The 23,617-nt window shown below is 45.8% G+C and overlaps 2 protein-coding genes across 2 annotated transcripts; one reads left to right on the plus strand and one right to left on the minus strand.

The window, feature by feature from the left end:
- The first annotated feature begins 4,952 nt into the window (after positions 1–4,952).
- On the plus strand, positions 4,953–8,604 carry LOC127762306 (PHD finger protein At1g33420). Its single transcript, XM_052286759.1, has 5 exons — positions 4,953–5,655; positions 6,129–6,258; positions 6,499–6,714; positions 6,815–7,432; positions 7,523–8,604. Exons 1-5 carry the CDS (start codon positions 5,319–5,321, stop codon positions 8,370–8,372), a joined length of 2,151 nt encoding a protein of 716 aa, XP_052142719.1. The 5' UTR covers positions 4,953–5,318; the 3' UTR covers positions 8,373–8,604.
- A 13,829-nt stretch (positions 8,605–22,433) lies between these two features.
- LOC127759447 (uncharacterized) lies at positions 22,434–23,405 on the minus strand. The gene has a single exon (XM_052283975.1). The coding sequence runs from the start codon at positions 23,056–23,058 to the stop codon at positions 22,624–22,626; it is 435 nt and encodes a 144-aa protein (XP_052139935.1). The 5' UTR covers positions 23,059–23,405; the 3' UTR covers positions 22,434–22,623.
- Positions 23,406–23,617: the final 212 nt, after the last annotated feature.

The following is a 23,617-nucleotide window of genomic DNA, read 5'->3' on the forward strand; positions in this document are numbered from 1 at the left end:
TTTATATATATAAAGTCTATATATATATAAAGAGTTTAAATATATAAAAATTTATATACATAAAGTCTCTATATATAAACCTTTTATATGAAAAATCTATATATATATATATATATATATATATATATATATATATATATATATATATATATATATATATATATATATAAGGGTATCAGAAAGTCTACCTGTGAAAAGTTTTCAAAAAATAGTTAACATAAAAGTTTCCGTTAATAAGAGTAAGGAAATCTGAAAAACAATCGGCTTGAAAAAAAGAAAAAGAAAAACCAGTTCTCGTAAAAGAGGAAAGAGAGAAAAAAAAAAGAAAACTTAATCACGTAAAAGTGTAAACAGATAAACAAATACGCGTGTGAAGAAGTATCGATCCCCCCACCTGTTCGCGAGATCGGCTAACCGCGAACGTTCGCCAACTAGCTCTTTCGGTTTTTCTCCAACTAGTTGTCATCCAATTGCCGAATAGGATTTGACGATTATCCGTTTTATCACCTTACATGTAAAATCATCTATGGAATGGCTAAATGTACTTAACAAATAGCGAAACTATATATTTATAATTCCTCTGTTTGGTTTTGACTTTGAGTTGTCTTACGATCAGGGGTGAATCCAAGAAGAACTGATATGAGGGTATGAACAAACTATAAAAAACTATATCCCTATCTTATAATGAATGTATGATAGAAAATTTTAGTGATAACTTAATGGGGGCTCCAATGGATACAAGGGACCTGCGGATCCGTCACTGCTTATGATCACCAATATATTTGAATAATCTATTTAACATCAAAGTTGTACGATTAGGTTCATAATCTAAAATACATTACTAGTATCTTACATTCAAATCTATTCGCATTCACATTGTCGAGGAGTGATCTTCTCTAGCGGGAGATCGTGAGACCCCCCTTTCGTGAGTTCGGCCGGGGGAAGAAGCTCGCCTCTAGAAATCGCGTATCCGTCCCCAAGGCTCCTAGCTAGCTCACACACAACCAAATTATACAGGTTCGGGCCGCTATGAAGCGTAATACCCTACTCCTGTGTATCGGATTTAGACTGAGAGTTACAAGGGTTCCTAAACTCGGGAGAACACTCTTACTTCCCTCCTCCACAAGCTCAGATTTTCTGAGAGTCGTCCCCTTTCTCGGTGGGCAAGGTCCTCCTTTTATACCTCAAGGGGATACCACATGCACCGCCTCTACCTACTCTTCTTTCGGGTGGGGACCCACCCTATCTTGACTGGAACTCGACCCGTGCCTTCACCTGGAAGCTAAACCACAGCTTATCCTTGAGCGGGGCCCAACGCCGTCCCTCGCCTGACACGGGAGACAGCCCTGTCATCCCTCATTAATAGGTGAAGACTTGTGGTGGCCGCCGTCCGAATGACCCTCCGATGGGACGGGTCATACCTACCTCCACTCCGCCGGAAGCAGATGCGACGTGGGAGCACTGTTGTCCGTCTAGTCAGTCGTGACCGGCGTCAGGCCGGTCACAGACCGGTCATTTTTGACCATCGCGCGTCAGTTTAGCACGCCGCACGTCTGCCCCACTGCATTAAATGCGACAGAGGGCAGTTGGGCGCTGCGCGCATTAAAGGAAGTTCAGCCTGGGCTCCCTCCTCGCTTGCTCCTCCCGCCAAACGGCGGCTAGGCAAGGGCCTCGGGGCAAAGCAGTGCAAGGGCCCGAGGGGCATGACATGGCACCTCGAGGCCCCGACCCCCCGTCCACTCCTGCGGTTCGCGGAATGCGGGGACAGGACCAGGCTGTAGGGACACGTGGCAGGATGGGAAGGTAGATTCCCCTCAGTTCGCATACCCCCGGGCCCATATCTCCGACAGTAGCCCCTGGCACCACATCGGACATTGGCCTCCTGAGGTCGGTCTGACGTGGTGCCTCACGACTTCCACCAGGTATATCGGAATTGTTTCATTAAGTGGATCAAAAATGTTTCACTCGTTTAAATTGGGTGTTGTTTCACCTTATATAAAAACATGTTTCAACAAATAGCGAAAGAATGTTTCAGTTCACTGCAACATTAGATCTATACATAGCGAAACATTGTGAGTACACTAGGTGAAACATTTTTCGGTGGAACAAAAAATAAACCAAATTCCCTTAATAGGGGGTTTCCAAAATATGTGGTTTTTTTTTGCAATGGAATGTTTCGTTCACTGCAACATTAGATCTATACATAACGAAACATTTTTCGGTGGAACAGAAAATAAACCAAATTCCCTTAATAGGGGGTTTCCAAAATATGTAGGTTTTTTTTTGCAATGGAATGTTTAGATTATTTCAGTTCACTGCAACATAACACTTGGTGAAACATCTTTTGTGAAAAAATGGGATAGATAAGTGGATGGGTCCAGATGAGGAGAGGTGAGCGCACGTATGGGGAGAGGGGGAGCGACCGATTTTTCCCACCTCCCCCGGTCGCCCGATTATAATCGATTTCCTATTAATATCTACGTTTATACTGTATTTCTCGTAAAAAAAATCATTGGGCAGCCAGCCGTCCATAGAAGAGGGACAACGAACACTACCTAAAATTGCTAGCCGTCTGATTGAGAATCAGGGGGCAAGATCGGCATGACAAGAGAGACAGCGACCCATCATCATTAGCACGCAATTAACGGTTAGATGATCCGAACCCGGAGTTCCAGACGCTGCTGTCGTGTCCTTCCAACCTTGAGGCATGGCCCCACCACCACGTCACTAGTGACGACGACCCACCCCCTTCCCTCCCTCCCTTCACCAGTTTTGCAATTTCCTCCCTCCCCTAAGATCGAATACAATAATAGACTATAACCTAGCTATAAACACATTCCTAATAAATAAAAAAAATAGATAGGAGAGCAGCAAAGATCGCTGCAGCACATATTACAAGATACATAGGTGTATGATAGGTGGGACCAAATATTAATTGTGTACTACTCTCTCTATTCCATAATATAATACACAACCACTTTTCCTAGATGTTCCATAATATAAGACGTGCATGCAAGCATGCAATTAACTATGACATCTTTTTTCATTAAATTATCTTTTTTAAATCACCCACTCTCATATTATCTAATTCTATTGGATACATGCTTTATATTTATGAGGATGATCCAAACTACAAGATGATAATCATTATTTATTGTTCTTTAGGTTAAAGGTGGTTGTGCCTTATATTTTTGTAATAGAGGAAGTATATGTTTCTAGGTACCTATGATATGAATTGGCTATTAGATTAATTAAATATAATTTGAAGCCAATAGTTGTTTATACTATTAAACTTGCTCTAAACCCGGTCCAGAAAAGACGGCATGAAATCCCTATCCTGACGGATCAACGAGGTTATTATAATTATCCGACGCGAGCGAGCCGTCATGTATTAGATTAGTGTTAGTATTATCCCCGGGCTGACGGCCACGTGTCCCTCCAAATTTAGGCGGGCGAGGTGGAGGGAGAGGAGAGGAGGCGAAGCGGCCGGAAGGAAAGGAAAGCCGAAAGTTTTTGTTGCTCTCGATTCGATTGACTGGACGCCCGGCTACGGCCTCCCGCGGTCCCCGCCTCGCGTTTTGGGGAGGGCAGTTTCGCCCATCCGCGTGCCCCCTTGCTTGGTTGTGTTTCCGTGTTTCCGTATTTGCCCCTCAGCGTCCGTTTGATTCCTCTATGCTCTGCTGCTCTGCTCTGATCTGCTGGGATCTGCCGTTCTGCTCTGCTTTGCCGCAGCCAGAGCAGGGTTAGTACTGGAGTGGAGTGGCGTGCAGTGTGCTACTGTACTGACAGCCAGTGCTATGAGTACCATTCATTTTCGTGCCGTTTCGTTCCTATTCATAATTTAAATATATACTATAATGTATATTCCTAATACTCCATCATTTCTAAAATAACTCAACCTAGAAGGGGTATAATGAATCTGGATTACCCTTTGTCCAGATTTGTTGTAATAGGATGTGCCGGATCCATTTAAATTCTCTTATATTATAGGACGGATGGAGTACTAGATATGTAAAACATGTTTGAAAGAGTTTAAAACTATGAGAATATACTGGTTGATAATTAGATTTTGAGAATCTGAAGAAGTTAAGTTTTCCCGGTTCTGGCTTGTAATTTATTTCCTAGGTTATACAACTATATTTTTAGAATTTGGGTCACACCTTGAATTGTTAATGGAGTTGAAGACTATGTGAAATTTATAGTAGCTACTAAAAGCTTTCCCAAACAGGTCCGCGATACTAATCTCATGGCTTCGGCTTTCAAATTCTAATACTATGGTATGTCAAATTCTGTATTATATTTTTTTTTACTAAGGTAGAGTTTGATAATTGTGCTACTCCCTATACTAGGGATATAATACCTCTATCTCACAATATAACAATCTAAATTATGATGAGAAACTATATAATATAACGAATATGTACTCCCTCCGTCCTATAATATAAGGGATTTTGAATTTTTGCTTGCACTGTTTGACCACTCATCTTATTCAAAAAATTTATGCAAATATAAAAAACAAAAAATGTGCTTAAATTACTTTGGATAATAAAGTAAATCACAAATAAAATAAATAATAAGTCTAACTTTTTTTAATAAGACGAATGGTCAAACAGTACAAGTAAAAATAAAAATCGCTTATATTATAGGACGGAGGGAGTATATTGTATTATACTAAAGAGTAGTATAGTAGTGAGAAAAAAAAAAGAGTAGTATTGGCTTGGGGTGCTGCCACGTCATCACCTGGTGGCCCAACATAGCATTATCTAACCGGATCTACTACTGTACTGGTGGAATAGTTCAAACCGAGGGGAGGGGCATTCCGGGAATTTCGGCGACACGAGGACACACCGATTTCCCCGCGGACCCTCTCCTCCGAAAACCAGGGGCCTGAAATGACCATCGTACCCCCAAGCTTTTATTCCCTCCCATTTCTCCCGCTCACTTTCCGGAAAGTACCCCCTCGGCCCCTCGAACCCAACCCAACCACCCACCCAACAACGCTTAACCCTGGTTAGCGCTCTACCACGACCCTGACGAGCCCATCCCGCCGCGAGCCACCTACACCCGTTCCACCATACGCCGGAGGCTGACCGGTGGGCCCGGAATTCATTGCAGAGCGCTGGTGTTCAAGGACCCGGCGTACGGGGCCAGGCTTCCCCTCGAAGGAATCGACCCCATCACCTTCCCTCCTCTTTATCTCGTAGCCGCCGCCGCCGCAAACCCTAACCCGAGTTCCGATCTGGTTCGACGACGACGACGGCGGCGGCGAGGGAGGAAGGCAGATCTGAGGAGATCCGACGGCGGGGGAGAAGGGGGAGATGGTGGTGAACAGCCGGCCGCTGAAGAGGGCGAGGACGCGGGTGGAGGCCAGGGACTTCGCTGGGTTCCCGCCGGCGGGGGACGGCGGGGCTGCCGGGACGTTCCGGGAGGCGGTGAGGGGGTTCCTCGCGAGGTACGCGCGGCTGCTGCCTCTCCCCTCTATCTTCTCGCCGGCGGCCGCCGCGGCACCGCCGCATCTGTTGACGTGGAGGGTGTCGCTGCGGGTCGGCGAGGAGGGGGACGAGGAGGGCGGCGGCGGCGCCGTGGAGCTCAACGTCGTTGAGGAGGATGTGCTCCGATCGCGATCTGTGTATTGTGACCAGTGCAGAGTCGTGGGTGAGTAGCTTTCCTCTCCTTTTATTTTTCTCTGTCTTTTCTTTTTGGGTTTTCTTGGAAAAACATTTCCCCCGATGGAAAATATTATTTTATTATTTTGCCTTTATTTTTTTGTGTGATGATTGCTGGATAATGTCTTTCTTATAGAGTATTACTTTAGTTTTTTTAGCGAGTTCGGAATGCAACTTTTCTTCGAAAAATGTTACAGAATAAATGTTGTGAATTTTTTTTTGGGAAATAACGGGGTGAAAGGGGCAAATGACGCCGTGTCTGTTTCCAACAGCAATTTCTCTTGAATCTTCTCGCCCCCTTCCGTGACTGTTAGCCTATGCAAGTATTGTTGGCCTGTTGCTTTTGATGTACAATTTCCACATTTGATTGCTGTCACAATCCTTTAGCAAAAGAGAAGAAAAAAATTCAATCCTACAGAAGCAGTGATGGAATCTTGCGCGATGCCATTTGTTTGGTTGCAGGATGGAGTGGTCACCCGGTCTGTGGGAAGCGGTACCATTTCATCATCGAGAACGACAACAACCAGGTGTGCGGCAAGCGCCACAGCTGCTGCCTCCGCTGCGGGACTCCCACAGTCGCTGGAGAATCAAGGTGGGAAGAACAAGCACCGTTAGTTTCAGAGAAGATAAATATAGTCAACTGTAACACCACGATTGGTTTCGGGCGGAAGGATGATAATGTGCCTAGTTTATTTCATATCGTGGTGTAGTTGTCGAGTTGTTCTTATCGTGCCTAGATGCAAAGATTAAACTTGTGAGAGATTTGGTGATCGAATGATGCTGCCCTATGCTAATTGTGGTTCGTGCTAACTTTGGATGCAATGTTTTCCAGATGCCTCCTATGCAACTTTGATATGGATGGCGAGGAGCTGGAGGAGTGCGGGTACATGCATCTGGACGACAACACCCACCTGCTGCACGCTGTGGTGCATGCAAATGGTTATGGCCACCTTCTGAGGGTAAATGGCCGTGAAGGTGGCTCAAGATGTCTCACGGGCCGTGACATAATGAGTTTCTGGGATCGCTTGTGCAAGGTGCTACATGTGAGGTATAAATTGATCGATATGTTTTGGTTCATGTGTCGTTCCTACAAAAAGAGGGTTATTCAGCATGCCATAACCCTGAAAATTTCACTAACCTCACTGCAGGAAAGTAACTGTCATGGACATATCCAAGAAGCATGGAATGGAATACAGGCTTCTGCATGCCATCACAAGTGGCCATCCTTGGTATGGTGAATGGGGATACAAGTTTGGCGCTGGTAGCTTTGCACTAACCTCAGATACTTACCAAGAGGCAGTGAATACGCTTTCCGGTATACAACTCGCGTTGTACTTCTCACATCGCCAGCCCATTCGGACCCCTCTGCAGAACACGATTGCTCTGTACTGGGCACTCTCTGATCGCCAGCTTGTGACTGTTCGGGACCTCTTCCGGTTCATAATGCACCTGCTTCATCAAGCACGCAAGAAGAATGAGACATCAAAACCCACAACTGATGAACACAAAGAAGTTGCATCTAATGTGCTCTGCAAGTGGACAAAGGAAGATATTGATCGGGCAGAAACTGCAATGCTCAAGGTCCTACGGGTTGTTCAGCCTGGACAGTGGGTATCATGGCGTGCACTTCGGGGAGCTGCATCGAAGGCTGTTGATTCACAGGAGCTACTTGACTATTCTCTTCGAGGACTGGGTGGAAAACTGATGGACGATGGCCATTTCATAGCTGTCCGCTGCAATGCTGAGACGAGTGCAATTGAATACAGGTGAGCCCTATGTTCAGAATGTTGCTCCTATTTGGCTAACTTTGTTATAAACTATCATGACCCTCTCCTCCTATATCTGCTGACAAGCAGGCTGGAAGATAACTCCAACCAGTCAGTTGATGCGGCTGCGTTTGGGCCTTCTGTTGATCATCTTCTGCACGATCTGAAGTTCCTCTATAACGCTTTGCTGAACCCAGAAACCATGTTGGCTTCACAGCCAGAGGTTATAGGTGCATCATCACACAGTGCAGCAGCAAAGATTCTCGACTGCAAGCAGTTCATCAAACATTACGATCAGCACACCCCACGGGCTCCTTTGAACCCATTCCTACTTTCTGTGAGGTGTTCCATTGAACTTCTTGATCACCCAAAAGACTACACTGCACCACCGGTGGAACTAGTGCTTTTACCAGCAAGTGCTACCCTTGCTGAACTGAAAATACAGGCTACAAGGGCCTTTCAAGAAACGTACCTCATGTTCCAAAGCTTCCAGGTTGAACAGCTCCCTGACTTCCCAAATTTTAGTGACACAACCCTCGTGAAGCATGTGCTTGGCTCAAGCCAGCTCGTGAGGGTAAGAGGAAGGTGCACTGGGGATAACCGAAGAATTGTGCAATTCAGGATGGAAAGGGGGTTGGAGAACTGGACGGTCGACTGCACCTGTGGAGCCAAGGACGATGATGGCGAGAGGATGCTTGCATGTGATGTTTGTGGAGTTTGGCAACACACCAGGTGTTCAGGGATTAGTGATTTTGATGATGTCCCTGAGAAGTTCATCTGCAGGAAGTGTGCTAGTCCACGCAGAGGAAAGGGTCGTGGTGGTGGAGGTGGCAATGGTGGTAGCAGAATGGATGTGAGCGCTGCAGGGAGGTGCAAGGATGAGATAGGATCATCTGTTGGCGGTGCAGGCAAATTTGGGCGCATGGCAACTGTTGGATGACTGTACATAATGTGTGAAATGTAAATACTGAGGGGAGAGTGGGGAGTAGCACCTGAGGCCTGTGTGAACCTTCATGGAATCTTGTCTTTCTGACCAGTGATATGATGTTAATCTATCCTCCTTGGAAGCAATCCTTTCTCAGAATTGTTCAGCACGCTCAATTCTGCATGCACAATCAAGTATTTTTGCCAAGCTTTTAAGTTAGAAATATAACACAAGTCAACAAAACGTACGTAATGATGGATCAATGTGAGAATATATGTCAGTGACAAAACTAGGCTTCTGGGCGTTACATTTCCTCTAGAATATTGCTATCAGGATATATGCAAATGCAGAAATGGCTAACAGTAAGCAGATGAACAAGCAGCATCGCAAAAAAGGGATAGGATTGATCTATGATCACTTGAAGATTATACTAAACGAGTAGAGCTTCCGAACGCACCTGCAATACAAAAATGAGGAAGGCTTAGTAGCACATGTTTGTTAGGGTAGTTTGCTAAAGACTTACTGCAAAATTTTCATAACATGATTGTTAGGCAGTTAACTGGTCAAAACTGGCTTGCAAATTTTCTTTACCCATTCAAGTGCAGCATAAAGAGGGTGGGATGAAAGATGACAATCTTGAAATGAATAATAAGATATCTAACGAACACTCATTAAATTCTTCCAGGCTTCCATGTCGTGGCTTTACACCATGAAAGGTAGCCATATAGTAGAAAGTGGTGTCCTGCAATTTTAACACAGAAGTTCCGTTGATCAGATCAACTAGATGCAGCATAAGGGAGGGCAGGATACATCGAGCATGAAACATTTAATAAGAGTCATGAAAGGTGAACCCTTTTCCAGGTATCAATTGGGATGTTAAATTCGAGAAAACTACTTATGGTGAACAAGAGCAACCTTTAGTAGTTCGAAATTCAACAGAACCAGTGATGTTAGTCCTAGTTCAAGGCATCCGATGTACACTTTTTTTTTTGTGTTAGAAATATGGATTCGCAGCACCAGTCTGCAATGTTTGCAAACCTAATGCAGCATGGTTTGTATAACTTATTCCAGTAAGCTGGTAAGTGATGGACATATCTAAAACATATTTCAGTTAGCACTACCGTAATTACCCATGCACCCATGCGTTCGATACTAAAGAATTGCTGAGCTAGTTAGTGGCACGAAAAACAAAGCATGTGATTAGCACATAATTAATCAAGTCTTAACTATCATAACTTGAAAAATAAATTTATCTTGTTTTTTCAAAAATTATATATATATATATATATATATATATATATATAAATATAATTTTTTGCACGAAACAGATAATTTGGCACTTCAGGTAGTGTGCCCATGATAACTGATGAAGTAGCCTAGCCTGTATGCTAGAAAGAACGCAACCTAAAATGTCTAAAAGCATAGGATGTTACAATTCTGCAAGAGTAAGGTGACTTTGTGATTCATTCTTTCTCAGTGTTAGGTCCTTACTGCATAAAACAGTGATATTATGCATATACTACAGCACTTTGCACACTCCTAGTCCTATATCTTAAACATAAAGAAAAGTAGAGCTAACGAGTGTAGGGAGCAGTGTACATAAGAATAGGCCAAAAAGCATTCAGGCCTAAACCCTATTGAACCAAGAATGTGTAATCAATCACACTCAGAATTGTCACCAGCTATTTATCTAAAATTATCACCCAAACATGATAGAGTATGTTCACATTGAGTTACGGATAGATCATTGACCGCTAATTTCACCAGTTATCCATTAGGTTGAGCAAGGTAACAGAATAATGGCACAGATGCATAATATGATGTTACAAGGAGTATATGACATTTTATACATGGAACTTTCAAAAGCGACTATCACTTATTTGCAGTTTATGAGGCTTAATAAAAGCAAGGATCTTTGATAACCAGTTAGGATTATAAACTAAGTTGATTAACCTGTATTGGGAATTTGGCATGCCAATTTTCACTTCAGCATTGTCCATCAAATTCCTAGGAAGGATTTATGAACTCTACTTAGCACAACTAGCATTTTAGTTAAACAGAGAGTCGATGGGTTAAATACAGAAGTTTTTCAGTGTTAGGTCTTTATCCCTAGGTATGATCTATGACTCCACTTGTTTACTACCAGACACTTCTATAATTATCATGATCACACAATTGCTCTTCACCCGTTGAGCCATGAATGAAAAACCTTAGACAAGGTTAGATTGCCAAATAAAACCATATTAACTACATCAAGCATTGAGAGATTTTTAAACCAATGAATACCAAACTCAAACCCTGTGAATTAACACTTGATCAAACTACTACCACATTATTCAATAAGATGTGGTCTGACATAGCAATACAAGGATCTCAAAACTACCAAAACAAGCAGGTTCACCAAAACATGAATACAGATTACCTGAACAGAGCTGCTGCCTGCTGGCCTTACACCTAACAAGTAACGAGAATATGAGGCATCACCTTTCCAGCACCTATCTTAGCACATAAGACACGAAAGTAGAAAGGTTTAGATCCTAAGAAAATATGAACCATGTAAAATAAATGTAATCACGATTTAAGTATACAGACTAGTATAAAAACTTCTAATCCAGCCAAAGTATAAACTGTATAATCATCAATCAAGTATGCAATACCGATCCAACAAGCATCAAATCCCATAGTTTGATCAGAAAAACAAAATTTTGAACTCTAGGCCAAAATGTGCTGCTAAATAACGCTCATTTGATTAATTGAAGCACCATAAATTCAATACGCAGAAATCAGAGGGAACCCAGAGGTAGACTGCCAAACTGAGTGCAGTATAAACAAATTCAGCTCTGACGACTAATCGCAAAATGGACCGAGGTACCAAGCAAAAAATCTAGCCACAACGAAGCACCAGTAACGTAAAAATCACGTAAGCATCAGAGAATTTGAAAGATCAGACGTTCTAGCCACGCCGCCAATCGGAATCCCAGCGAACGGAGCCAACCAAATGCATGATATCAGCACAAACCAAAACAGAAACAATCGCGCATTGGATCCGAACAAATCATGGAACCCTCGACTTACTTACTATGCCCTAGCCACAGGACGCAAATAGAGAGGGGAAAACATGGGTTACGCTTAAACCAGTTCATGAGGTCAATACATAAGTCGTAGCGCAAATCCAAACCGCGAACAAACCCTAACACGGATCGAAACGAAGCATTAAGCGCGAATAAGATGAATTCCCAATCCGCAGCGCAAAGTCCAATCGCAGCGAACACAGGGGGGACACCCAAATTTCCACAAGCGCACAACCCTATAACAACTAAAATAAAGCGACAAATCAAAGTCAAATCAAACGCGAATTCGCAACCCCATCACCGAAAAATGCTAGAGGGGGAGGGCGGCTACGCTCAAGCATAGCACGACTCAAATGATCGAACAAACGAAGCGCGCCGAGCAAACCCAAAATTCCGACCCCAATCGAGCATCCCAGCCCAAAAATCCCAAACCCTAAGCAGCACCATCTCCACCGCATCAACAACCAGAAACGCGAAAGCACAGAACCCCTAACCCACCAATCAGAGCACATAATCACCAAACGAACCAAAAACCTAACCACCGACCTGGCCGCAATGTTGCGAGCTCGAAGCAGGCAGCTGAACAAACCAAAAAAAATCCCCCCCACCGCCACGGGCTCCGCATCGCGCGCCCCCCAGCCGCTTCATCGGATCGAGCGAGGCGTGGGAGGCACGCCCCCTCCGCGAGGCGGAAAGCACCCGGGAGGATGGCGTCGCTCTCCGCCTCTCCTCGCGGTGGAGATACCAGCAGCTCGAGGAGGGGGGAAGGAGCGGTGCGAAGAGAGAGGAGAGAAGAGAGGCGAAGGGAGAGGGGGCGAAGGAAAGGGGGTCGCGCGGTCGCGGCGAACCGAACCGCGGTTTGGCGACTCGGATGCAAGCCGCGGGCACGCACACCGGTAGGTATTGTGGTTAGGGTTCTCGCGTGGCGGCCGTGTGGCTGCGCCGTGGGCCCGCAGGTATCTCTCTCTTCTTCTCTTTTTTTTTTTTTTGCCCTTTTACCGCGCCCTTTTCGGTGCCCTGGACTGGTCAGCGCCGACTCGCGTCAGAGTCCGTCCCGGGTTGCGCAACGCAAAAAGGCCAGGCTTGTGTGACTCGTCAACGCGAGCGGCTACGATTTCACATTTCGCTAGCTGAAACACGGGGCGTTATCTTCCTACATTTGGGTGGTCGTTACGCATCGTTGTAAAGGAATGGAGTTTTGCCTCTTCCGTAGTCTGCACAGTGCATGTACGCATGGCAAACGCAATGCGTAGTTGCTATAACTTGGTAGCGTGTTTTATTCGTGCATGCATGCGAAGAACGGAACAAGTCAATAATAATGGCTTTCCACCCGGCCGGGGGCAAAGAACTGAACAACCATCTGGTTCGATTCATCGTGTGTACTGTACTGCATCCAGGCGTCAGGAGAGTTCTTCAGCCTTACCGTGAAGTGTAGTAACTCATCTCAATTCTCAACAGCATTACTACTGTAGTAGTATCTCTCCACAGATGAGTCCATCTTATCCTGAACTTCTGCAATCTTGGGCTCTTCTGTTCTGCTCTTTGCAAACGACGATTTTTTGCCATGGGGAAGAAGGGAGCGGCCAAGGAGACGCGCGCACGGGCGTGCTGTTTTCAGGGACCATGGCGCGAGAATGAGGACATGTGCCGGTGGGGAATTCTCCTCACTCTGCAATCTGCATCCACCCTTGCTGAAAAGTGGGAAAAAAAAAAGGCATCACCTTTTTGCCGCTTATATATCTCATCAGTGCCCGGTGAATCACAAGCTTGTCATAGAAAATTAGAAATATAGTACAAATTTGCAATTCGTGCTCTCTAGGTCTCGTTAAGCTTGTATAGCACCTAGATCGAGTAACTGAGTAGTAGGTTCTCCAGGTACAGGGAAAGATGGCAAATTGCCTGCTTCGTGATGGTCGCTCTCGACCACGGCGTTCTTTCTCTCTGGTCTCATTTGCAATCTTGTCTACCCAACAAATAGCTTAGATGTGATGTTTACTTTTGCTTTAACTTTTGGAAATGCTGAGTGCATGTATAGTAGCTAGTGCAGTACTTATGATAATGGTGTCTGTTTTGACATGTCGCCACTGTTATTGCTTTCAGAAGCAGTGTCGTTTTCATCACGTGTCAGGTTCAAGAGCGGAGCCCCCACCCACTGGAATCAATTGTGAGCTGATAATTTTCCTTCAGCGACTGTCCTTTGTAGGAGTAAGATCAGAGAACAGCCACCAGCTACTGCAGGGCCTGGGTCACGTTCAAAAGCGCTAGGTGCCAACTAGCTAGCTTAGAACAGGTGACGCGGTGAAGAATCAAAAGTGATGAAGCGGAAACATCACTGTAAGCAAGTCAGATCCAAAATTGCTCGGTGCTCACTCATGCAGTATTGCTGTCAATACGATGTTTCTTTGTTTCTTCCTCCTCCTTTCTCTCCTTTCCCTTGCTATGAACACAAGCAATACGTTTTATCCTGAGTTCACCTGCATTCCAATTTGCACCCCCACACTTGTCTTTCTTGCCTATGCTAACGTGTTGGAATCGTAATGTCATATCTTGCGGAATTATAATACTTCTGTAGAACAAGTGTTGATGAGGCATGGCCTTTAACTGAGTGCATATGCATGGTTAGCAAACAGGTCTGATTATTTCATGTTTCGATCTTAATTGTTCAACACAGATGTACTACCTCTGTCCCCAAATAAGTGCAGCCATAGATATCCGTGTTTAACGTTTTGACCGTCCATCTTATTTAAAATTTTTATGAATTTTTTTTAAAAAAAATAGTCACACGTAAAGTACTACTCATGTTTTATCATGTAATAACAATAAAAATACTAATCATAATTTTTTTCAAATAAGACGAACGGTCAAACGTTAGATATGAACCGTGCTAAAAGTGTATTTATTTTGGGACTGGTGGAGTACTAAATCACCGTACCAATCGCGAAACTACCTTTGTTTGTCTGCAAAAGGACATGATATGGGCTTACACGAGTTTACATGCTGTAATTATTTTCCTGTCGAACTGGCGAATTGCAATTTAATAACGAGCATTTAACAGGTCTGGAACCACTGCACATCTCATCAAGAGAGAGCAGAGTGTATATATATATATACATGGAACGCAAACCGTCAGTGCCAGCTCTTGCTCTCCTCGTCCTCTTCTCCTTCGCTAGGGGCCTAGGGCTGATCTTGACGCCGACTTGCTGAGCGGCCGACTCCGGCGAGGCAACCCTGCCAAGGTCACCGACACTCGTCCGAGCTTTCATTTCATTTGCCGGTAGGTGACAACCATCACTCTGTTCGGGCCAGAGAGCCTCGCGTTCGACGGCGGCCGCAGTGGGCCCGTACACCCAGCGTCTCCGACGAGTCGTATTATCCTCAAGTGGGGCGGCGTCGTCGCCGGCTGGACCACCTCCGCTTACAGCGGCAACTACCGGTGTACGTGCTTCCGCTCCAATACGTGCGTACGAACAGACAGGTCACAACTCATAAGAGCGTGTCGCCGTGAACTCCGTGCTGGTCCTCCGAGAACCCAGTATGCAACTTGTAACGGAGAGCATGTGCAGGAGGCCTCTGGCCCTTCGGTCCCATTTGAAATCCGGCGACCTCTACATCGCCGATTCGTATGCCGTTCATGCTCGTCAATGGCGTCGTCGACGGTCGACATCGACCAGGTCACTACCGCGATGTCTACTTCACAAACAGCAGCAGCACACGGAGTATCTAATTTGATTTGATTCGTAGGGTTGTATGTCAGTTAGTCGTCGAAAGTAACGCGTACGTGCATTGAACACGAGCGATCACGACGGGGCGGCTACTGAAGTTTCGAATGGGACTTGGGAGGCTGTACAGAGCAACGGAGACACGGAGTATGTCTCTTGTTAATTTTATCACTGTAAAATGTGTGGCATGACTAAGGGTGAGTTCGAGGAGGAGGAGATTGAGAAGATTGGGAAGATACGTAAAACGAGGTGAGCCATTAGCACATGATTAATTGAGTATTAACTATTTTAAATTTAAAAAATAGATTAATATGAATTTTTAAAGCAACATTCCTATAGAAAATTTTTGCAAAAAATACACCGTTTAGTAGTTTGGGAAGCGTACGCGCGGAAATCGAAACAAACTCACTCACTTTCTTCAGCTGCCGAACGCAGCCAAAATGTTTACATAAGAAAACCTCTCACGCTTGACCTGAGGAATGAAAATGATCGTATCATTCCTCGCACCATTTTACTGTGAAGTTAATTCAAGAGTGGAAAACCATGGAAGAGTTAGGCCAATGTTGGCTACTCCAGTTTGAAATTAGTTGATGTTTTAGCTCTTGAAGCATTGTGTGATATTTCTTGACGTTTTAGCTTTTTTGGTTGCATCTTGGACCTGCTTGCCCCTGCATGCATGCAGCCGGCCATTACTACTCCCATTATTTCCAACGTCATGCATGCTTTGCCTTCTCGTTTCCTGTTCAACCATTGCTCTCCCACGCGCTGAGTAATTTCCTTCTTCTATGCCTGCTTGTTGGCTCTTTGCCTTCTACTCGCCTCCTTGTACTACATTCGCCATTTTCGCCATGGAGCAGGTCATGGCTCCATGTTCAAGTTCATGTTAAACAGATGGAGTATGTAGGGAGTTGGAGCGTCAAACTAGCTAGTATTGCATAGCATAAATAGATGGAGATGGCAAAGGGGATTCTGCTGCAAACCAGCGCCAAAATTTGAGTTATTGGCGGCAAACACACCTGGCAAAATTTTTGTTAGCAGCGCGCGAGTGAAAAATCTTTCCCGGCGACTGCGCGCATGAACGCCTGAAAAAAGTGCATGCATGCCAACAGTCACGCGTCCACAGCGCCATGCAAAAAAATGTGGCCACCAAGAAACGAACTCAGGACTGGTAGCTTCACTTTTGCATGAGATGGCCACTCAAACCAAGAGCAGGTTATGATTTGGTATGCCTCAAAATCGTATTTATTAGGGGTAAAACAGGAAGTAGGCATACTAATTAATCACTCATTGGTATGTGTAATCCTGTCTAAAACGTCAACAAGTATGGGCTAAATAAGCTTTAGTCACTCCTATCCTTACAAGTGAGGCCTTCTTTGTTTGCCAAGGCCCATCCTAACGGGACAGGAAATTTGGGCTAAAATTGACCCATTTGTAAAGATGGGCCAGGATTTCTGCCTTCAGAAAAAGGAATAAGGTCACCGGAGGTCCCTCAACTTAACAACGAGATTTTTTGAGATCCCTTAACTACAAAATCATAAATGTGTACCCCTAAACTTTCTCAAACCGTTCACCGGAGGTCCCTCGGCAGTATTTTTGCCCGGTTTTGCTGACGTGGCATCCTAGTCAGCAAAAAAAAAATTAAAAAATTGCGTGGGGCCCACATGTCAGCTGCACATTTTTTTTTCTCTCTTTTGTTCTTCTCCTCTTCTCTCTTCTCTCTTCAGCGAGCGCGGCAGTCACAGGCGGAGCGGCGTGATGGAGTTCTCCTCCGTGGAGGCGACGAGCACGGCCTCGGCTGTGACGGCAGGTTACCAGACCCGGAGCAAGCGCGTTCAGCCGGAGCAGCGGCTGCTACACCGACGCCGCATTCTCCGCCGCGCGCTCCTCGCCACCGCCCAGATGCTGCTGCTGCGCCTGCGTCGCCGTCGGGCTCACCGTCAGCTTCTCCTTGATCGCTCCCGTCAATAAAAATGTGGACATCATTATTGATTGCTAGGAGCACTACGTGCTTGCAGACGGCGAACGACACGACGGCGCCGGCGAAGCCCGCCGGGGCCGGGCCGCAGCTGAAGCTGCTGGTGGACAAGCGCTCGCGTCGCGTGCTTTACGCGAAGGCGCGCAAGGACGCGGTGGACTTCCTCATCGGCCTCCTCCGCGTTCGTCTCGTTCGTCGAGGCCGACGCCGACATCTCGCTGGAGGAGTTCGGTGACTCGCTGTGCCCGCCGATCCCTTGCGCCGGCGAACTCTTGACCCTGCCGGATAGCAACTTCGCCGTCGTCACCGACCGGCCACTACTCTACGTGTACGTATGTACATCGTCATAAAACTTGAATAAACTTTGCAAATTTTGCACCATTTGTATTGTACGTGATTTACGTGTTCATGATGCCATGCATGTAGGTGACGAGGCTGAGGTGTGGCGGCTTCGTGTTGCATCATAGGTGACGAGACTGAGGTGTGGCGGCTTCGTGTTTAGCACCCAGATCTGCCACAACTTTGTCGACGCGGCGGGGATCACGCAGTTCTTGCAGGCCGTCAGTGAGCTCGCGGAAGGCGCGGAGCGTCCGGCCGGTGTGAGTGAGGGAGCCCCTCGACACGCGCCACCCGCCGCGTCCGGCGTACGACCACCCCGAGTACGAGCCAGCGTCCGACGAGGCCAGCGACAAGCTCCGGCTAGGTGACGAGCTCGTGCACCGCAGGTTCCTCTCCGGCCCCGACGACGTCGCCGCGTTGCGCGACCAGCTCCCCACGCGCCTCGGCCCCGGTGCTCGCGTTTCCTTCTCCTCGAGTCCCCGGGCCCAGACCGCCGCCTACAGCTGCCGACGCCGCCCTTCCGCCTGCTCCGGCCGCGGGCCGCCGCCCGCTGCCGCTCGCCTGCCGCTTGCCGCCGCTGCAGTCGCGCTCTCCCACTGACCGCCGCCCTCCACCTGCTCCAACCGCGCTCGCCCGCTACTTGCCGCGTCGGCGTCGGCAACCGCTGGCTCCGAGTCTGGGAACCTGCCGTCGCCACTGCGGCCGTGCTCGTCGCCTCCACGGAGGAGAACCCCGTCACGCCGCTCCGTCTGTGGCTGCCGCGCTTGCTGAAGAGAGAATCAGAGAAGAGAGTACAGAAGGAGAAGAAAAGAAAAGGGAAAAAAAGTGCAGCTGACATGTGGGCCCCACGTAATTTTTTATTTTTTTTCTGACTAGGATGCCACGTCAGCAAAACCAAGCAAAAATACTGCCAAGGGACCTTCGGTGAATGGTTTGAGAGAATTTAGGGGTACACATTTCTGGTTTTCTAGTTAAGGGACCTTAGAAAATCTCGCTATTCAGTTGAGGGACCTCCGGTGACCCTATTCCTCAGAAAAATTCTTAATTTTGGGGAAACATGTTTTGATCAAGGTTTAGCATCTTAAATAGCCTACCTAAATTAGGCTCTCCAAACATCTCCACCTCTCCGATCTCTGCTATTATAAAAACTAGCATGGTGGCCCGCGCAGATTGCGCGGCTAGCATAATTATATTTTCTCTCATATAATAGCATATATGTTTTCTCATTATATTATTAAAATATATTACAATGACAACATAATTTTAAATTTTGCAATAACTTTACGAAACTACTAATGTGTAATATTGATATTGTATTTTATATACGTGTTAGATATTAATTATTTTTAATATCAAATTTTAGTTATTTATAAATTATATATATTCCTATATGGACTCTAGACTCGTCTTTTAATATATTTTTTTTAATTCTGAACTTTTATTATTTCTAATTGTATTTCTATGTGGACTCTAAACTCATCTTTCAATATTCTTTAATTTTTAATTTCAAATTTCAGTTACTTCTAAATTGTATTCCTATATTGACTTTAAACTCTTCTTCCTATGTTTTTCTTAATTTCGAATTTTAGTTATTTGTAAATTGTATTTTTATACGGACTCTAAACTCTACTTTTAATTTTATCACATTTATTCCGAATTTTAGTTAGTTTCAAATTCATATATGGACTCTATAATCTACTTCTAATATTCATTATTTTTTAATTTCAAATTTCTATTTTTTTCGTAATTGTATTTCTATATGGACTCTACTTCTAATATTACTTATTTTTAATTCCGAATTTCAACTATTTCTAAATTGTATTTCTATATGGAGTCTAGTCTCATCTTCTAATATTTCTTATATTTTAATTCCGAATTTCAGCTATTGCTAAATTGTATTTCTATATATACTCTACTTTTTTCTTTTTCTCCAATTAATGTGAGAATTTCTAGATCATGAGAGCGAACGCGGAGGCTCCTTTTTATTCCAAATTTTAGTTAGTTTTAAATTCCTATATGGACTCTGTACTCTACTTCTAATATTCCTTATTTTTTTAATTACGAATTTCTATTTTTTTTCTTAATTGTATTTCTATATGGACTCTATACTCTACTTCTAATATTCCCTGTTTTTAATTCCGAATTTCTATTATTTCCTAATTGTATTTCTATATGTACTCTATACTCTACTTCTAATATTCCTTATTTTTAATTCCGAATTTCAGTTATTTCCAAATTGTATTTCTATATGGACTCTAGTCTCCTCTTTTAATATTCTTTATTTTTTAATTGCGAATTCCAGCTATTTCATAATTGTATTTCTATATGGACTCTAGTCTCCTCTTCTAATATTCCTTATTTTTTAATTCCGAATTTCAGCTATTTCCTAATTGTATTTCTATATGGACTCTATACTCTACTTCTAATATTCCTTATTTTTTAATTCCAACTTTAAGTTATTTCCTAATTGTATTTCTATATGGACTCTAGTCTCGTCTTCTAAAATATTTATTTTTTAATTCCGAATTTTAACTATTTCTAAATTGTATTTCTATATGGACTCTAGTCTCCTCTTCTAATATTCCTTATTTTTTAATTCTGAATTTCAGCTATTTCTAAATGTATTTCTATATGGACTCTGCGTTTTCTTTTTCTCCGATTAATGTGAGAATTTCTAGGCCATGAGAGCGAACGTGGAGGCTCCTTTTTCTATTCCTTTAATAATATAATAATAGATTGAAGATGTTTCTGCTAATACTTTGGTATGTTGTTCGTATTTGAGTCTGTTTTAAGTCCGTTTACTATTGGAAATATATAAAGAGTCGTATAAGAAGTTATTTTAGAAACTTGCATATTAACTTGGGACGAGAGATGGACTCCTAATTGCTTCAAAATCCATGCCAGATCATAAGAAAACAACGTACAGGGTATGGCCATCATCCCTATAAAAGTTCCAAATTAGATATTGTCGAGGGAAGATCCTCGATAGCGGGGAATCGTGAGACCCCCCTATCGTGAGTTCGGCCGGGGGCAGAGGCTCGCTTCTTGGAAATCATTCGCTCGTCCCTAAGATTACCGGCAAGCTCGCACGCCGTCGGATTATACAGGTTCGGGCCATTATGGAGCGTAACACCCTACTCCTGTGTTTGGGATTATGGATGAGTTTTACAGAGGTTTCTTCACTCCAGAGAGCGCACTCGCTTTCTTTCTTCTGGAGTTCAGGTTTTCTGGGAGTCGTCCCCTTATCTCAGTGGGCAGGGTCCTCCTTTTATAGCTCAAGGGGATACCACATGCGCCGCCTGTACTTACCCTCCATAGGAGGGGGATCCCACTCCACTTTTTTTGGGCTTCAAACCGTGTCTTCTCCCGGAAGCTAAGCAACAACCGGTTCTCGAGTGGAACCCGGTGCCGCCCCCCGCCTGACACGGGGGACAGCCCTGTCATTCCCTCATAGTGACTTGCGACAGCCCTTACTCGAGTGACGCTCGGATGTGACAGGTCATACCAACCCCCACTTTGCCGGGTACAGGGGCGACGTGAGGACATGATTGCCCTATCCATCGGATGTGACGGTAACAGGCCGGTCACACACTGGTCACATCCGATGGACAGGAGTCAGCTAGGCGCGCCGCACGTCTGCCCTTACCGCATTAAATGCGGTGAGGGACAGTTGGGGCGTCGCACATTTATGGCTGTTCAGCCTGTGCTCCCCTCTCGCTCTCTCCCTCCGCCACGTGGCAGCCGGGTGAGGGCCTCGGGGCGAAGCCGCGGGAGAGCCCGAGGGGGTGACGCCATGCCCCGAGGCACCCCCCCCCCCCCCCGCCGCTTTCACGACTCGCGTGACGCGTGAGTGGGGCCAACTTGCAAAGTCACGTGGCCGGAGAAGGTAATTCCCCTCTACTTCACATACCCCCGGGCCCATATCTCCGACAGATATCAATACTATCAAAAATAAAATTCCCATATACTTTTTAGACAAAAAATCTAACAATAATATGATTAAAATAGCATTTACCCGTTGCAACGTACTGGTATTTTTTCTAGTTAATATAAAGAGTCACACTGATTGCTTACTCCGACAACCTCTCTATTTAACCTTCTTTAAAATAACAACGGACCCGTATGTCAGCCCCTGCTCCTCCTCTTATTTCTCTCTTCCTTCCTCTCTGTTGCCCAACAAACGAACATCATGAGGAGCCGATGCGGAGGCAGCACGGGGAGGGGCCGAAGGCGGGACGGCGGTGGAAATAGGCGATGGGAGTCCTCTTGCACAGACTGCAGCACGACAAGCCACTCAATGTCGTGGATGACGTCATTGGGGCGCACTATCGTAGTCGATGAAGGCGGGTGGCACTGGAGAGTGCAAGATAGACGGACAGCACCACAGGTGAAGCGGGAGGCACTGGGGAGGGGCCGGTGGGGAAAGTGGATGGGTGGCAGGATCCGCTTAGTTAGCAATGATGGCTCGGGAGGTGGTGTTAGCAACGACGGTGGTGCTAGGTAGAGGCGACAACTGCAGGAGCAGCGGGACAAGGTGTTATAGTGTCATGGTGACGAAAAACAAGCAACGATGATCTTGTCTTTGGATAGTGGCGACACTTACCTCGGACAGACAACAATGCATCGACGGATGGTGGCCTTCCAGACGACGCACAAACGGTGATGGTGCACAACCATGGGCACCGACGCTTGTGGGGAGTGCATGGATGGGAGAGAGATGGGGGAAACCGGCGCAAGCCCATTTTCGGCAAGCCAACTTGACTGTCAAGTTTGGCGAGCAGACTAGTTTGGTTAGCTGGATGGCTTGGCAAGTCAGCTGGATAGGTTGTTGGATCACAATTTTTTCGCTAGAATTGTAAAATTTTAGCTTGGAGAGTTATTTGGAGTGGCTCTTTGAGTATCTCTAATAGTCCTAATTTTGACTCTTAATAATGTTTGATTGGAGCCATAAAAATTATTAAGCCACATGCATGTTGTAAAGTCCAATGGAACCCATCAAAGATCTAGCTAGCTCACGTGAGGCAAATACACAGGCACCACCGTCCCATGTTCTTGTCAACGAAATCAAGTCTTATTTACTCCAAACGATGAACATGACAAAACAGAAAGACAAAAAAGGGGAAGCAAGAACTACAAGTACAACTTTGATCTCAACGTGTCAATCAGAACCCAAGAAGCTTCTTGCACGCCTTGAAGATCCGCCCTTTCTTCTTCGTGATCTTCTCCTTCTTTCCCGTCGCATGATCCTGCTCTTCCCTCCGTTTTTGCTCCCCATCCTGGAACGCCGCCTGCTCCTGATGCTCGCCAGCCGCGTCGTCGCCGTCCATGTCGTCGTGGATCCTCCAGTACCCATCCGCGAAGCTGGACGGCTGCCTCCTCATGGAGAACGCCCTCCGCACCACGGCCTGCAGACCACCGCCGTTGCCACCGGCCGTCGACCTGCTCCTCTCCACGGGCCTGAACCTCTGGGAGGCTGACGAGAAGTTCCTCACCAGCGTCGCCGCCCCGACGGCCACGCCTTCCCATTTGGTCTCGGCCTCCACGGCGCCGCTGGCCACCGGAGGCGACGAGGTGAGGTTGCAGTAGCCATTCACCATCTCTCCACCCTCCTGTTTACACCAACTCACCAAGTGATGTGTTGCTGTGCGCTAGCTAGCTAGCTAGCTGCTGATATGGGAGGATTTGGGCGTGGTTCGTGGAGTTGTTCGCCGCGGGGGCCGGGGGTGTCACGTTTGGATTTTGCAAGCGTGCTGCGTGTGAGAAGTGGAGTTGATGAGGCTGGATGCGATCGAGATGGTGCGTGCGCGCGCGGTGGCGTCGGGAGAGGCAGTAGTGGAAGACCTGACGCAGGGGAGCGTGGTGAGGCGAGGGAGTAGGAATCAAGCCGATCGATCACCGACTGTTTCTGTCTGCGAGTGGCGGAAAACGGTGGCCGTGACGAGATCACGCGATCAAACCATGGAACGCGAAATCATGAGCCGTTGAGTGGTGGGTGGGTGGGACAGTGGGACAGTGGAATTGAAGCGTCCAGTTTTGACTGCCACGCCGCACGGCAAGCACGGTTTGGCTCCAGGAAAATGTGGGTTGTGGAAATGGATTTGTAGTCACGAGAGAACGGGACGAAATTCCGTGCAGGAAATTATCGGCCCAACACAA

Source organism: Oryza glaberrima, chromosome 1 (genome assembly GCF_000147395.1).
Source record: "Oryza glaberrima chromosome 1, OglaRS2, whole genome shotgun sequence".
Lineage (NCBI taxonomy): Eukaryota > Viridiplantae > Streptophyta > Magnoliopsida > Poales > Poaceae > Oryza > Oryza glaberrima.